At 50.3% G+C, this 17,031-nt stretch overlaps 1 protein-coding gene across 1 annotated transcript in view; it reads right to left on the reverse strand.

The window, feature by feature from the left end:
- PTGIS (prostaglandin I2 synthase) overlaps nucleotides 1-14,078 on the reverse strand; it is a 35,633-nt gene extending 21,555 nt beyond the window's left edge. Inside the window, exons 1-3 of the mRNA XM_029071244.2 lie at nucleotides 13,916-14,078; nucleotides 5,654-5,777; nucleotides 94-272 (exon numbers count right to left, since the gene is read on the reverse strand). Of these exons, the coding sequence (XP_028927077.1) occupies nucleotides 94-272; nucleotides 5,654-5,777; nucleotides 13,916-13,989 (377 nt within the window). The 5' untranslated portion in view covers nucleotides 13,990-14,078. The remainder of the gene's footprint in view (nucleotides 1-93; nucleotides 273-5,653; nucleotides 5,778-13,915) is intronic.
- Between the last annotated feature and the right edge of the window lie 2,953 nt (nucleotides 14,079-17,031).

A 17,031-nucleotide genomic window follows, 5' to 3' on the forward strand; every position in this document is an offset into this window, starting at 1 on the left:
AGAGCCGAGGGAGGGGTGAGAAGCGAGAGAGCTTCCAGTCCCCCCCCCCCCCCCCGCCGCCCCTCTGCCCCAGACGCTGTCTGAGGCACTCACGGTTTCAACTTGGCCTTCTCCTCTCTGGGGTCATAGTGGGGCAGCCGGACGTCGAAGATCCGCTCCATGAGGAAGACGGCGTATTTGTGGAAATCCAGCTTGGAGCTCGACTCCCAGACGACAGAGTCGTAGGAATGAGGGTCCAGGAGGACGGTGACAAACCGGCCGGCAGCCAGAACCTAGGGGAGATTAACACGGGTGGAGGTCATTCAGGTGGGGGCACTCTCCACCGTGGAATTTGGGTCAAACTGAGGCAAGCGGGAAGTCCTTGCCCCTCCCCAACTTGCAGAGGCCCCAGAAAGGGCTTACCTCCAACCTGGAGGGCTACCTCGTCTCCAATCAATCAGTGGTATTTATTGAGCGCTTACTGTGTGCCCAGCACTGTACTAAGCACTTGGGAGAGTACAACAGAGTTGGTAGACGTGATCCCTGCCCACGAGGAGCTCACAGTCTGAAGGGGGAGATAGACATTAAAATAAATAACAGATATGAGAAATAGGGGTAAATAAGGAGATGTAGATTATAGTCGCAGGGCTGGGGTGAGTATTAAGGTGCTTAAGGGGTACGCAGACGAGTACATAGTCAGTGCAGATGGGATAGAAGAAGAAGAAGAAGAAGAAGGCCTCTTGGAAGAGATGGGATTCTCCAGGAAAGAATAGAAGACTGGAAGTTGAGGACAGGAGGGGACAAGATGATTATCTCCATTTTACAGATGAGCAAACCGAGCCACAAAGAAGTCAAGTTGACTTGCCCGAGGTCACCCAACAAGACCTCAGAAATGGGACCGGGCAGGTGGAGGGGGCTAATGAGTGGGGAATCTTCTCAGAGAGATGCGGGACAGTTTGGGAGGGGCAAGAGATTGGAGGGAATGGCAGGTTAGGAGGCTAATGTCAGTGGCAATTCACTGTTGGAAGGGTAGGCTATGGAGCTTGTAGGATCAGAGGAGGTGCGGCGTCTGACTATTTGAAAGTCCAGGGTGTGTCCTCGCTGGGATGCGGCTGACTGATGCGAGGTGGAGTTAGAGGACGGCAGAGACAAGACACGGGCAGAAGCGAGCGGCCGAGGATCAAGCAGGCTCCGAGGATCGGAGCGAGGGAAGGGTTGGAGAGGAGGGAGGCGACAAAAGGGGCAGAAATGCAGAGGGAAAATCCTGGAGGTCAAAAACGGGGGTGATGGCAAATGAATGCTATTCCTTTGGAGTTGGGAAGACAGGGAAGACGTCTAGACTGTGAGCCCACTGTGGGCAGGGATTGGCTCTTTTTATTGCCAATTGTACTTTCCAAGTGCTTTGCACACAGTAAGTGCTCAATAAATACGACTGAATGAATGAAAGAGGGCAGCTGGGTTGGGGCCGCACTTCTACACTTCTCCCTGAGGGTCCAGGAGGAACCGGGATTGACAGCTGATCAGTGCCAGCCGACCCTCTCTCCTCCCATAGTCGGTCAATCGAATTTATTGAGCACTTACTGTGTGCAGAGCACTGTACTAAGCACTTGGGAGAGTACAATACAGCAATAGAACCTGCCCCACAACAAGCTTAGTTCCCTCCTTGCCCCTTCCCGCTCCCTCTTCTGCCACCGAGTAACTGCCCAGAAGCCTCTCGGACTGGCAGTGGATGTTGGGTGCAAGAAGAAGGAAAGGAGGGGCTGCCGAGTAATAATAATAATGATAATAACTGTGGTATCTGTTAAGCACTTACTACGTGTCGGACACCGTACTGAGCGCTGAGGCGTATACGAGAAAATCAGGTTGGACACGGCCCCTGTCCCACATGGGGGTCACAGTCTCATTCCCCATTTTGCAAATGAGGTAACTGAGGCCCAGAGAAGCGAAGTGAGTTGCCCAAGGCACACAGCAGACAAGTAGCAGAGATGGGATTAGGGCCCATGACCTTCTGACTCTCAGGCCCGTGCTCTAGCCACTAAACCGTGGGGCGCTGTGAGTAGAGCAGTAGTGAGAAGCGGTGTGACCTAGTAATAATAATAATGTTGGTATTTGTTAAGCGCTTACTATGTGCCGAGCACTGTTCTAAGCGCTGGGGTAGACATAGAGGAATCAGGTTGTCCCACGTGGGGCTCACAGTCTTAATCCCCATTTTACAGATGAGGGAACTGAGGCCCAGAGAAGTGAAGTGACTTGCCCACAGTCACACAGCCGACAAGACCTAGTGGAAAGAGCACAGGCCTATAATCCCAGCTCCGCCACTTGTCTGCTGTGTGACCTTGGGTAAGTCACTTCACTTCTCTGGGCCTCAGTTACCTCATCTGTAATATACTACATATTACCATATGTATTACTCTATACATAGGAATATAATATATATTACTATATGTATTACTAGCGAAGTTTGTGCTACATGATATAGATATACTATATACTATGCATATATATAAGATCACCGTGGGCTGGGAATGTGTCTGTTTATTGTTATACTGTACTCTCCCAAATGCTAAGTACAGTGCTTTGCGCACAGCGAGCACTCGATAAATACGATTGACTGAATATGAAGATACTATATGGTGTATAAACTATATTACTACCTAGTACAGTCTATCACTCTATCGCCTATATACCTCATCTGGCATATAGTGAGTGCTGAACGAATGCCCTGAAAAAAAAAAAATGCTAATAAGTTATGGAGAAGTTACGGCCTAATGAACAGAGCACGGGCCTGGGAGTCAGAGGGACCTGGGTTCTAATTCCAGCTCCACCTCTTGTCTGCTGTGTGACCTCGAGCAAATTACCTCAGTTACCTCATCCGTAAAATGGGGATTAAGACTGAGCGCCCCATGGGGGACAGGGTCCAACCTAATTATCTTGCATCTACTCCAGCACTTAGTACACTGCCCGGCACAGAGTAAGCTCTAAACAAACCCCACTAAAAAAAATAATTTCCAGAGTCTCTAGAGCAGTCATGGAGGCTGGATTAGTGTTGTTATTGCAGCCTGAGGACCCACTGGTAGTGCCTGTTTGGCCCCGAACCCCAGTCCAGTGGCAATCATTTGAAATCCTCCACTCCCAGGGTTTATAAGTCTTCTTAACTGTTTACAGAAGGAATTGCAGAGAGGTCATGTTGGCAGGCTCTTCCCTCCCTTTCTAAGCAGAAGGGAGGAACAGAGAAGCACTCCTCACGGTGAAGGTTGCCAAAATACCTCGAAGGGCATCAATCCCTACCTCAGGCACGTCACCGCCAAAAGCTCATGACCTTTGGCTCATTATGGGTATCTACTGACTCCCCTTACGAGAGTCCTCATGACCCAGTCAGAAGCACACTCGTTATTGTTATATTGTACTTTCCCAAGCGCTTCGTACAATATCCTGCATACAGTAAGTACTCAGTCCATTCTTTTATTCTTTCAATCATATTTATTGGGTGCTTACTGTGTGCAGAGCACTGTACTAAGTGCTGGAGTAGATGCAAGCACTACAATATAACAGTAAACAGACACATTCCCTGCCCACAACGAGCTTACAGTCAAGACAGACATTAATATAAGTAAATAAATTACAGATGTGTACTTAAGTGCTGTGGGCCTGGGAAGGGGGATGAATGAAGGGAGCAAGACAGGATGATGCAGAAGGGCGAGGGAGAAGAGGAATGGAAGGCTTAGTCAGGGAAGGCCTCTTGGAGGCGATGTGCCTTTAATGAGACTTTAAATCGGGAGTAATTGCCTGTCAGTAAATATGATTGACCGACCAACTGACTGTTGGGTGCTCTCTGGAATGGCTCTTAAAATCCAGTGGGCATTGGGAAGGGGTAAATCCCACAGAGCCGGAAGAGGGGGTGCCCCAGCCCATGAAGCCTGCCAAGGTCACGGTCCATCTTTTCCCGAAGAAGGGGCTGGAAGCTTTTTGGTCAGTACAGCTATGGCACTGACCTGTCTTGAGGTCATTTCCCCCATCTTTGAGATCCAAAAGATGTCTGCATTTTAGGGTGAAAGTCTGAAGAAGAAGTCTGCTTGCTTTATGTTTTCCCTCTCTAGTTTATTGGACGATGGCGCCCCCGGGTGTGAATTATTATTGTTCGGCCTAGAGTCATAAAGCAAAGCCTCAGACCCAACACGACAACCCAGCTGAAAACTGGGAGTCAGTTGCTGAAGGCAGACCAGCGTGGCATACTGCCGTCAAAGAAGAAGTAACTCTCTTCTAGCCGAAGCTTGGTAAGGAAGGGAAATCAAGGAAGCAAAAGAGAAAGCAGCACCGGGCACTGCGAACATTAAGCATGATGACGCCAGGAGGGACAACCTTTTGGAGTGCCCAATATGGCTGGGACTGTGAATCCTGCATTGGCCTTCACACACACACACAAACACACACCCACACACACAAACACACACACACACACCCTCCTGCACCCCACCTGCCCCCACCCCCGTAGATGAACTTCACCACCAGTGGTGTCTTTGGACATGAAGAACAACAGTATAGATTGTGTGTCTGGGTGAAATGGGAAAGACCTGTAATCAATGAACCACTGAGAAGTAGTTCTGCCTAGTGAGTAGAGCCCGGGCCTGGGAGTCAGAAGGACCTGGGTCCTAATCCCGGCTCCACCACTTGTGTGCTGTGGGACTTTAGACAAGTCACTTCACTTCTCTGGGCCTCAGTTACCTCATCTGTAAAATGGGGATTAAGACTGTGAGCCCCTTGTGGGACATGGACTGTGTCCAACCCGATAAACTTGTGTCTACCCCAGTGCTCAGAACCGTGCCTGGCACATAGTAAGTGCTTAACAAACACCATATTAAAAAAATGAACTATCCCTTCCTTGCCAAGTGCACACATGTACCCTCACAATTTTACCGTTTGAGCATTGCATCTGCTGATTCTGTCCAAAGCCTTTACTCAAAGAGAAAGCCATACCTAGCTGGTCTGTCTCCATTATTTTTTCCAGCATCCCACACAGAATGTCTTCTAGCATGGTTTGAGGTTTTGCTTTCCAGTCTCTGTCCCTCTTTTCTCTCTCCTCTCTGGTTCTGCCGTGGCGGTCTCTGACTCTGCGTGTTCTCCGAGCGTGTCACTGGCTGGGCCCCTGGGCCTTCGCTCGGATCTTCTTGGTGCGTCTCTCTCCACACCCTCCTTTCGCCTCCTCGGCCTTTCCCTCGCTGGAAATGGCATCGGGAGCCCATGCCAGGAATCCCATCCAAGACAACAAGGCAGCAGGGAGGGAGCAAGAAATCGAGGCAGGAGAAAAATTCCTCAAGGAGATCGCAGGGTGGGGGGCAGGGGAGGCGGTGGAAGCCAAGCGGGTGCTTGCAGAGAGAAGCTAGATGGAAAACAGAGAGCGGTGTAAACTGTGAGGGAGAGAAGAGCAGGAGGCAGGGTTTCAGCTAGGATCAGGAAAGTAAACAGTGATATGTTTCTACCTTGGAATGGTCACGTTGGAGGCGGAGTCTTGGAATCTCAGAAAAGCTCTCTGCACAGAGCAATCTACTGAGGCTGAGTATTTTAACTCCTGCTGATGGCTGAATGTGTCACCAGGCTGGAGTCAGGATGGCACCACAAACACCCTGGCCTCTTGCCTCCTTCCTGGCTTCCCGACCCCAAACCGGCAAATACTCACAGTGAAAATATCTCCATGTTTCTGCTTCATCCGGGAGAGAAAGTGGGCCGTATCTTTGCCAAATTCCAAGGCATGTCCCAACCAAGGGATGAGACCTCTGTCCAGCGGGGGTTCTCTGGGATGACTGGAACGCAACAATAATGATAAGAATAATCATAGGTTTAGGGCCTACTGTGTGCCAAACTTTCCAAGCGTTTAGTACAGTGCTCTTCACACAGCGCTCAATAACTGTGATCGAATGAATGAATGTCAAAAGTGGGCTAAGCGCCGGGGTAGATACAAGATAAGTAACTCTGACCTTGGCCCACTCGGGGCTCACCGTCGAAGCGGGAGAGAGAACAGGTATTTTAATCTCCATTTTATAGAAGGAGAAACTGAGGCACAGAGAATGCAAGTGACTTGTCCAAGATCAAGCAGCAGGCAAGCGGCTGAACCGGGACTAGAACCTAAGTCATCTGACTCCCAGGCCCAGGCTTTTGCCACTAACCCGCGCTGCTTCTAACAGTCAATCAGTCGTATTTATTGAGCACTTACTATGTGCAGAGTAGTGTATTAAGTGCTTGGGAGAGTAGGGTACAACGGAGTTGGTAGACACTTCCCTGCCCGCAAGGAGTTTACAATCTAGAGGGGGAGACAGGCATTATTATTAATAAATTATGGATATGGACATAAGTGCTGTGGGGCTGCAGGAGGGGTAAGCGACGGATGCAGATCTGAGTGCAAGAGTGATGCAGAAGGAAATGGGAGAAGAGGAAATTTCAGGCTTGGTCAGGAAAGGCCTTTTGGAAATGTACTTTTAATAAGGCGTAAAACGCATGGCTCCTTCCCTGAACATAGGAGTGAAAGCACTGAGATTCCCTTCCTTAGATGCAACCAGTACTTTATCAGTTTCACGATGGTGGGCCCAGCTCTCCTACACCCCCCAGCAGAGCAGCACTGGCCCTCGCCACCCCTCTTTAAACCCCAGGTGTGGTGATGCAACCCACCCTCCAGGTCCTGCTTCGTCTGGCGCTGCTCAGTTGTGTCTCACAAAGGGAGGATTCCACCCAGATGCCAGTGTTGAAAGCTTGTTAAAGAATGAAGCAAGTCAGATGAGGTCAGGGAGGTGACTACTAGTGGATGTAGCGAGTCTTCCCATCTCTGTAAAAAATGCTGCTCTATCAGCGATGTTCCCAATAGTCAAAACACTTGGGAGAGGTCCAGCGGAAAGAGCTCGAGATCAGGACCTGCGGGTCCTGGCTCTGTCACTGGCCTTCTGTGTGACTGGGAAAATCACTTTACCTTTGTGATCTTAGTTTCCTCATTGGTAAAAAGGGCACAGGTATCTTTTAAAAAAAAAAGTGGTATTTGTTAAGCACTTACTATGTGCCGGGCACTGCTCTGAACACTGGGGTGGATATAAACTCATCAGGTCAGACACAGTCCATGTCCCCCATGGGGCTCACAATCTCAATCCCCATTTTACAGATGAGGTTGAGGCCCGGGGGAAGTGAAGTGACTTGCCCAAGGTCACACAGCAGATAAGTGGAGGAGCGAGGATTAGAACCAGATCCTTCTGACTCCCAGGTCCGTGCTCTATTCACTAGGCCAAGATACTTGACAGGGGCTGTATCTGATCTCATTATCTCGGATCTACGCTAGTGCTTAGTTCAGTGTTTGGCATGTAGTAAGTACTTAACAAATTTTATTGTGGTTATGATGTTTATATCAATCTGGGAGCTGTAATTAGGTTGCCTGGTTACTTTTGACCGCCTTTCGTCCCCAGAATACCCACAGTCACACTTGATCCCTCCATGAGCTATCAGAAAATGATCTCAATCAACTTCGTTCCACAATCAGTTGTAGGAGGGAGAAGTAGAAAAGAGGCATTTTGACTCCACTGCTGTGCCATCAGTGGACACTGTAGGACAAAGAGCAGCAGAATGACGGGCATCAAATTCTCCCTCTAGCCTGTAAGCTCATTTCGGGCAGGGAATGTGCCTGTTTGTTGTTAAATTGTACTCTCCCAAGCACTTGGATCAGTGCTCTGCACACAGTAAGCACTCAGATATGATTGAAAGACATATGCCTTCAGCTTAAGGGTACACACTGATTTAAGTATCCCATTTATTTATGTTTCCATAAGTGTTACCAGTTGCGTAGACCAGTAGATTCGCCCTATATTATTCCTCCTAACTGTGGTATTTATTTGGCACTTACTCTGTACCAAGCACTGCATTAAGCCCTGGGGTTCAAAAAGGTTAATCAGGCTGGACCCCGTCCCTGTTCTAAGTGGTGTTCACAGTCTAAATAGGAGAGAGAACATGTTTTGAACCCCTTAACACAGATGAGGAATCAAAGACCCAATAGAGCTGAGGTCACGTAACAGTCAAATGGTAGAGCTGGGGTTAGAACCCAAGTTCTCTGACTCCCAGGCCCATGCTCTTTCCTCTGTTCCCACTCTACATACAATTTCTGTCTGCCTGTCTTCCCCATTTGATGGCGAGTTCCTCGAGGACAGGGACCATCTCTTTTACCTTTACTGCATCCTCCTAAAGCGCGCTACGGGCTTCTGCACAAAGTAGGATCTCAGTTAACGCTACCTGAACGAATGAAGCCCTACATACGAGGAATCCCAAGAGCTGAATCAGGTATCTTAGTGTGTGGGGGCGGGGGGGGGGGGGGTGGAAGGGGAGGCGGTGGCGGTGCCTGGGGCCTTCATGAGCTCACTGGGAGCCGCCCTTCAACTTTCCTTTTCCACTCGGGACTCTGCAGCCAAGTAATGTGTCATCACGGGCAAGAAGGATTCCCTTCCAGGGATGTGGGAAGGAAACGAGACACTTGTGGAGAAAAGAAGCATTTGCGAGACTAGATCATGGGCCTGGGAATAGAGCACGGACCTGGGAGTCAGAGGATGTGGGTTCTAATCCCAGCTCTGCCAAATGCTCACTGACCTTCAAAGCCCTACTGACCTTCAAAGCCCTCCTGAAAGCTCGCCTCCTTTTCCTTTTCCTCTGTTCCTCCTCCCTTCCCCTTCGCTCCGACTCCCTCCCTCTGCTCTACCCCCCTCCCCGCCCCACAGCGCTTGTGTATATATGAATGTATTTATTATTCTATTTATTTTATTAATGATGTGTAGATATTTCTATTTATTTATTTCGATGCTATTGATGCCTGCTTACTTGTTTCGATGCCTGTCTCCCCCGTTCTAGACTGTGAGCCCGTTGTTGGGTAGGGATTGTCTCTATTTGTTACTGAATTGTACTCTCCAAGCGCTTAGTATAGTGCTCTGCACACTATATGGGTTCAATAAATACGACTGAATGAATGAAGTGTGACTTTGGGAAAATCACTTCACTTCTCTGTGCCTCAGTACTCCTGTTCTCCCTCTTACTTCGACTGTGAACCCCAAGAGGAACAGAGACTGTGTCCGACCTAATTAATTTGTATCTACCTAATTAGCTGGTATCTACCCCAGCGCTTTAAATAGTGTCAAACACATAGTAGATCCTTAACAAATACCATTAAAAAAAAAAACCTAGTTTGACTCCTGCAGGTTGTAGAGAGAGATCTCAAATGGAACTGGGATGGAATCAATAAGAGGAATTCATTCTCAAAATGTATGATGAGAAAATAGAGGGTAAACTCCTCGAAGGCAGAGATCATGTCTATCGTTTCTATTGTACTGTGCTCTCCCGAGCACTTAGGACGGGGTTCTGCACATGGTAGGTGCTCAATAAATGCCATCGATTAACATGTTAACTCTTTCAAGGGCCGTGAGATTGATCCAGTCTTTCCAGCTCTTGCTCTCCCATTGCATTCTTTCATTCAGTAGAATTTACTGAGTGCCTTAGCTGTCTTCCAGAAAATGGAGAATTATGTGAAAGAGTACTAAGCTAAGTGAAGTTCAGCTTCCTACAAGATTTAATGTAAGCTGCATTGATGCGCTCCCAATATCTAAAATATTGACCCAGACATTGCAAATATGCTAAAAATCAGGGATAAAAGCACCATCTAGTTGCATAATCAAATAGCCACATAAATAGGTGCAGATATTTTGAATTTTTTATTTGGTGTTTCTACGGGCAGATGTCAACCCAGTAGTTAATTTTCAAAATGTTCTCTTTCACGTTCCATTCATTCAATCAGTTGTATTAATTGAGCGCTTACTGTGCTCAGAGTACTGTACTAAGCACTTGGGAGAGTACCATGTAACAATATAACAGACACATTCCCTGCTCACAACGAGCTTACAGTCTAAAGGGAAGCTTTGGCTGCTAAATGACATAGCCACTAAGTAATGTCATTAAAATTCAATAGCGTGATCTTGGGAACGGCAATTCTATTAGAGATCAACCGTGGATTCAGGAATGGCTTTCAAATCAAAAGTCAATCGGAAAGCCAGAAGACCACCAAGACCCCGTAGCCTTATCCCACATGAAAGGCTGAAAAAAGCCTGAGTTGGTTGATGATTACGCTCCAGGACTTTCAGAAAATAGGAAGTAGTGGATCCTTCTCCCTCCTTGCCGACTGAATACGTGGCAGTTAGCTAAATAACACATCCCAAGTGTACAGGCAGTGCTGGGCAAGGACTTAACTAAAATACTCTGCCCACAAGGAATCTGTGATTTGATCCAAACACAACAGAAATATAATGGGTGGCATTTTATCCCCAAGCGAAGACTTAGAAATGTTTCTGTGTTCTTGGTGTTTTATGGTAAATCATTTAGAACACCAGAATGGGGGAATGAGACACCGCGGGGAAGGAGAGACCAAATATTTGATGAGAGTGAAGTAGGCAGAAGTGTCCATGAGACTGTTCAGGGAGCTACGTCCAGGGAGAAGGAACCTCTAGGCTGTAAGCTCGTTGCGGGCAGGGAATGTATCTTCCGACTCGATGGTAGTTACTTTCCCAAGCTGAGTACCGCGCTCTGCCCATAGTAAGCATTCGGGAAAATGCCACTGACATCAGTCAAGTGGGTTGCAAGTGTATTTGCCTTAGAATTGCCAACTATAGGACCATCCCAACAGTGATTTAGAGAGAAAATTCCCCAGTAGGAGATCAGATGTCTGAGGCTGACTTTGTGATGGAATTCTTCGTGCTGACTACAAACAGCTGGAAAGTGTACATCCAAACTAAAACTTATGTTCCTTTTCCTAATGGAATTTAAGTGCTTACATGTGCCAGACACTGCACTAAGTATCGGGTAGATACAGGCTAATCAGGTTGGACACGGTCCGTGTCCCACGTGGGGCTCACAATCTGAATTTTACAGATGAGGTAACCGAGGCACAGAGTAGTGAAGTGACTTGCCCAAGGTCACACCCCACAGACAAGTGACAGAGACGGGATTAGAACCCAGGTCCTTCTGACTCCCATGCCCCTACTCTAACCAGTAGGCTACGCTGCTTCTCTGAAGCCTGAGACAAGAGCCATTTCCAAGAGGGCTCTTAAATAGAGGAGAACAAAGGCAGAGGTGACCCGCACTGTCCTCAATTTTACCAGCATCATGTTATCCTTCCTAGTCTCTTTCTTTCCACGCACAAAGTCCAGTAGCTGAGCTCTCCGGTCAGGGATGTACAGAGCCGAGAATGACGAGATCGCCCCCGTCCCGCTCCCAGAGTTGGGGCAGTGGGAAGTTCCCTAGAGTTGGGGGAGGGGAGTGACTTCTCAATCTTGGGATGCCAGAGCTTTGACAGGCCTCAGATGAAAGAATTCTGAGCAGGCTATTTTATTATTATCATCATCATGCCCTGCTTTAATTGCTGAGGTAGATTCAGACTGGACACAGCCTCTGTCCCACATGAGATTCACAGTCTAAGAACAGGTATCGAATCCCCACTATACAGTCGAGGAAACTGAAGCACAGAGAAGGTACTTGCAAGACACACAGAAGTTGCCAGCTTGCTTTTCTGTCCTTATATTTTTGGTCCCCAGAATCCGGCTGGACCGGACTCAAGCCAACAGCTTCAGCTCAAGGGTCGTAAGGAGGGGGGTTTCTTGGCTTTGAGGTAGATCTCTCCTCCCGAGACCCCCCCCGTCCCCACCCACTGGGGACCCTTGTCTCAGTTCTAGTAACTCAGAGGCTCTCTCCTAGCTAGACTACAAACTCGTTGCGGGTAGGGAATGTGTCTGCTGACTCTGTTGTACCGTACTCTCCCAAGTGCTTCGTACAGTGTTCCGCACATAAGAAGTGCTCAGTAAAGGCTATTGATTTAGACGGTGAAAGTAACGTGGGACAGGGACCGTGGCTGACCTGATTTACTTATACCCACTCCAGCTGCTAAAACAGTGCTCGTCACAGAGTAAGTGCTTAACAAATTCCACAATTATCATTTATAATATCATCAATCTCACGGGGCACCTCTGAGTCTGTGGAACACCAGCTTGGTTGTCACCTGTTTCTCGTGATACTGTACTCTCCCAAGCGGTTATTTCAGTGCTCTTCACACAGTAAGCGCTCAATAAATACGACTGAATGAATGGAAGGATGGGGGTGGCTGGAGGGGGACAAAAGGGGAAGTTGAATTATAGTGACCTCTCAGGGTTCCTTGGACTCAAAATGAGAAGCAGCACGGCGTAGTGGATAGACCACGGCCCTGAGTCAGAAGGTCATGGATCTAATCCCGACTCATTTGTCTGCTATGTGACCTCGGGCAATCGCTTCACTTCTCTGTGCCTCATTTACCTCATCTATAAAATGGGGATTGCGACCGTGAGCCCCAAGTGGGACGCGGACTGTGTCCGACTCGATTTGCTTGAATCCACCCCAGCACTCAGTACAGTGCCTGGCACAGAGTAAAAGCTTAACAAATACCGTCAACGGTATTATTACTGTTATTACGGCACAGGACATACACACGGTAGGTGGGGCAGTTACCCTCCAAGCCTCAGGGACCAGATTAACCTTCTCTGACCATGGGGAGCCCAGGGAGGGAGGTCAGGAAGGGGGTCAGCTGGCTGGACTTGGGGGAGGGGGATGGAGAGAGGTGGGGGGTTTCTGTGAGGGAGAGGGGACATTCTGAAATCTGGGCCCTTTCTACTGGGCAATTACTATGTGCAGAGCACTGGCCTGAGGACTCATCGTTCCTCCTCAGAGGACGCCCGCAGCCTCCCCAGGGTCAACTACACCCCGAAAGAGTAACCGCCCTTCCCTTCCGGGAGCCTGGCCGGGCCGGGAATGGACGGGATGGAGAGGGGCCCGGCCGGCTGACGGGACCCCGGGGTCCCGCGTGCCCCAAACCGGCCCAGGGAAGAGAGTGCCCGGGGAGGGTGGGCAACATGCCCTACGCCCCACCGAGCCCCCAAGCTGGGGAGGGGGATGGCGTGGAGCGGAGGGAGGGAGGGAGGAGAGAAGGGGGCGGAGGAGAGAGGGGAAAGGCAGAGGGCCAAGGGGAATGGGGAAAGCAGGAGTGGGAAAGAAGAGAATGGGAGAGGGGGAGGAGGAAAAAGGGCAGAGGGCAGGGGATAGTGGGATGGGCGGAGGGGAAAGGGGCAGGGGAGAGGGAAAGGGTAGGGGACAGTCGGGTAGAGGAGAGGGGGAAAGGGTAGGGAACTATGGTGGAGGAGAGGGGGAGAGTTCAGTGGGGTGGAGGGGAGTGGGAGAGGACAGTGGATAGTGGGGTGGAGGGGGACAGGGTAGGGAACACTGGGGTGGAGGGGAGGGGGGAGATGACAGGGGGCAGTGGGGTGGAGGGGAAAGGGAGAGGACAGTGGGATTGAGGGGAGAGGGGGAGGACAGAGGACAGTGGGATCGAGGGGAAAGGGAGAGGACGGGGGCAGTGGAGGGGAGTGAGAGAGGACAGGAACAGTGGGGTGGGGGGGAGTGAAAGAGGACAGGGGACCGTGGGGTGGCGGGGAGAGGGAGAGGACAGGGGACAGTGGGGTGGAGGGGAGAGGGAGAGGACAGGGGACAGTGGAGTGGAGGGGAGAGGACAGGGGACAGTGGAGTGGAGGGGAGAGGACAGGGGACAGTGGAGTGGAGGGGAGAGGACAGGGGACAGTGGAGTGGAGGGGAGTGGGAGATGACAGGGGAAAGCGAGATGGAGGAGAGAGGGAGAGGACAGGGGACAGTATGGGGAGAGGACAGGGGACAGTGGAGGGGAGTGGGAGATGACAGGGGAAAGCGAGATGGAGGAGATAGGGAGAGGACAGGGGACAGTATGGGGAGAGGACGGTGAAGTGGAGGGGAGGAGAAGGGGAGAAGGAAGGAAGGTCCGGCTGAGGGCGGCGAGGAAGGGGAAGGAGGGTAGCGGGTGGGGGGCGTAGGGGGTGGTCCTCACCGTGTCCGGCGTCGGGAGAGCAGCAGCAGGAGGAGCAGCCCGGCCAGCAGGCCGCCCAGCAGCACCCACGGCATGGCGAGCGGGCCGGGAGCCGCTCCTTCTCCGCCTCTGCTTTCCGCTCTCCTCCGCGGGACTCCAGCTGGACCCAGGTGACTCCCTTCTCCTCCTTCTCCCTCCTTTCTCCTCCTCTTCCCTCTGGTCCCGCCCCCTGCTCCCTTCCCTGGAAGCTGCTTCACCCCTTCACCTCCCCTCTTCCTCCTCTCGGTTCCCCCAGAGGCCGGAGGGGGATTGGGATCGGAAAAGGATCCCTCCCGGGGGCTTCATATAACCTTCCCTTCCCAGCCCCGGAGACACCTGGTCGAATTCACTCATTCATCCAATCATATTTATTGAGCGTTAACTGTGTGCAGACCAAGCGCTTGGAAAGTAATAATGTTGGTATTTGTTAAGCGCTTACTATGTGCCGAGCACTGTTCTAAACGCTGGGGTAGACACAAGGGAATCAGGTTGTCCCAGGTGGGGGGCTCACAGGCTTAATCCCCATTTCACAGATGAGATAACTGAGGCACCGAGAAGTGAAGTGACTTGGCCAAAGTCACACAGCTGACAAATGGCCGAGCGGGGATTTGAACCCATGACCTCTGACTCCAAAGCCCGTGCTCTTTCCACGGAGCCACGCTGCTTCTCTAAGTACAATTCAGCAACAGATAGAGACGATTCCCTGCCCACAACGGGCTCACAGCCTAGAATGATAATAAACAATAATAACGGCGGTATCTGTTAAGCGCTTACTATGTGCCAAGGACTGTTCTAAGCTCTAGGGTAGATAGAAGGTGATCGGGTTGTTGTCCCACGTGGGGCTCACAGGGTCAATCCCCCTTTTACAGATGAGGTAACTGAGGCCCAGGGAAGTGAAGTGACTTGCTCAAAGTCACACAGACGATAAGTGACTGAGGTGGGATTAGAACCCACGACCTCTGACTCCCAAGCCCGGGCTCTTGCCGTTAAGCCAAGTCGCCGGGGGAGACAGGCATCAAAACAAGTAAACGGGCATCAATAGCATCGCTATCAATTAGTGCAATTATAGATACATACACATCATTAATATAAATAAATAAATACGTACATATATAAACAAGCGTTGTGGGGCAGAGAGGGGGCTAGACCAAAGGGCGTGAGTCGGGGTGAGGGGAAGGGGACGGGGAGCAGAGGAAAAGGGGGGCTTAGTCTGGGAAGGCCGCCCGGAGGAGGCGAGCCTTCAGTAGGGCTTTGGAGGGGGGAAGTGTGCTGGTTTGGCGAATTTGAGGAGGGAGGGCGTTCCAGGCCGGAGGTGGGACGTGGGCCGGAGGTCGACGGCGGGACGGGTGAGAATGAGGCCCGGTGAGGTTAGCGGCACCGGAGGAGCGGTGCCTTGCGTGCCTCAGTTTAACCCATCTGGCCTGAGGGTCGTGAGTAGGTGGGGGCTCCTTAGGAGAAAGAACAACCCCAGGCATTCCAAAAGGAGCTCTAGAGAGAGAACGTGGACATCTTCCTGCCACTTGTCAGTTGTGTGATCTAGGGCAAGTCACTTCACTTCTCTGGACCTCAGTTACTTCTTCCGAAAATGGGAAGACTGTGAGCCCTATGTGGGACAGGGACTGTATCCAACCTGATTGGCCTTTGGCTACCCCAGTGCTTTGGCACAAAGTAAGTGCCTAATAAATTCATTTATTCAGTCAGTCATGTTTATTGAGTGCTTACCGTGTGCAAAGCACTGTACTAAGCCCTCAGGAAAGTATAATACCATAAGAAAAAAAAAACACCCTGCTTTTAAATTCATCCCCCTTCCAAGGATCCCTATCCCTCTCCCAATTTTAGAATGTAGTTGATCTCAACCCAGAAATCTGTTTTAGTGAAAACTGTTGTGTTGTACTCTCCCAAGTGCTCGGTACAGTCTTCTGCACACAGTAAGCGCTCGTGGCTCAGTGGAAAGAGCACGGGCCTGGGAGTCGGAGGTCATGGGTTCTAATCCCCGCTCTGCTGCTTGTCAGCTGTGAGACTTTGGGTAAGCCACTTAACTTCTCTGAACCTCAGTGACCTCATCTGTAAAATGGGGATTAAGACTGTGAGCCCCACGTGGGACAACCTGATCACCTTGTATCCACCCCCAGCGCTTAGAACAATGCTTTGTACAGAGTAAGCGCTTAACAAATACCATCATTATTGTCTTTATTAAAACCATCGATTGATGGATTCCACTCGCTCGTAAGCCGCTCGAGGGCAGGGATTATGTCCACCAACTCTGCTGCACTGTGCTCTCCCAAACGCTTAGGACAGTGTTCTGCACACGGTTAAAAATACCATTGATCGATCGAATGGTTGATGGGGCCCCTTAACAAATTACAGAGTAGCTGCCTTCCCTGCATCTTCTTCCCCTTTTATAGAACCTTCTGACAGATCTTTAATAATGTTGGTATTTGTTAAGCGCTTACTATGTGCGGAGCACTGTTCTAAGCGCTGCAATCAGGTTGTCCCACATGGGGCTCACAGTCTTAATCCCTGTTTTACAGACGAGGTAACTGAGGCCCAGAGAAGTGAAGTGACTTGCCCAAAGTCACACAGCTGACAAGCGGCAGAGCCGGGATTCGAAGCCATGAGCTCGGACTCCCAAGCCCGGGCTCTTTCCACTGAGCCACGCTGCTCCTCTAACCTGATGGTTGGATCTTTCTTTCAGGAGTGAGTCTTATTGGCCTTTAAGAGGAGGAAAGATTTGCCCAGTTAACCCCTTTGTTTAGGGAAGACAGGTTGGCGAGGAGCCTCGTCTCTCTCTACCTCCACACCCCCACAGAAGCCACCCCCGGTGTCTGTCCTATAAACACGGAGCAGTCTTTCCGCTCCTCCCAGCCACGCTACTTGTAATACAAATATTTTCATTTGTCTCCCTCATTCGAGTGTAAGCTCCTGTGGGCAGGGGATGAGACCTGCTTGTTTCGTACTTCCCACGCCCATAGCACAGTGCACCGCACACCGTAGCGGTTCCGGTAGGCTGAGGGGCTTGATCAGTATCACTCAATAGGCAAATAGTAGAGCCGGGACTAGAACCCAGGTCTCCTGTCTCTCGGGCTGTGGTTTCTTTG

Source organism: Ornithorhynchus anatinus, chromosome 8 (assembly GCF_004115215.2).
Source record: "Ornithorhynchus anatinus isolate Pmale09 chromosome 8, mOrnAna1.pri.v4, whole genome shotgun sequence".
NCBI lineage: Eukaryota > Metazoa > Chordata > Mammalia > Monotremata > Ornithorhynchidae > Ornithorhynchus > Ornithorhynchus anatinus.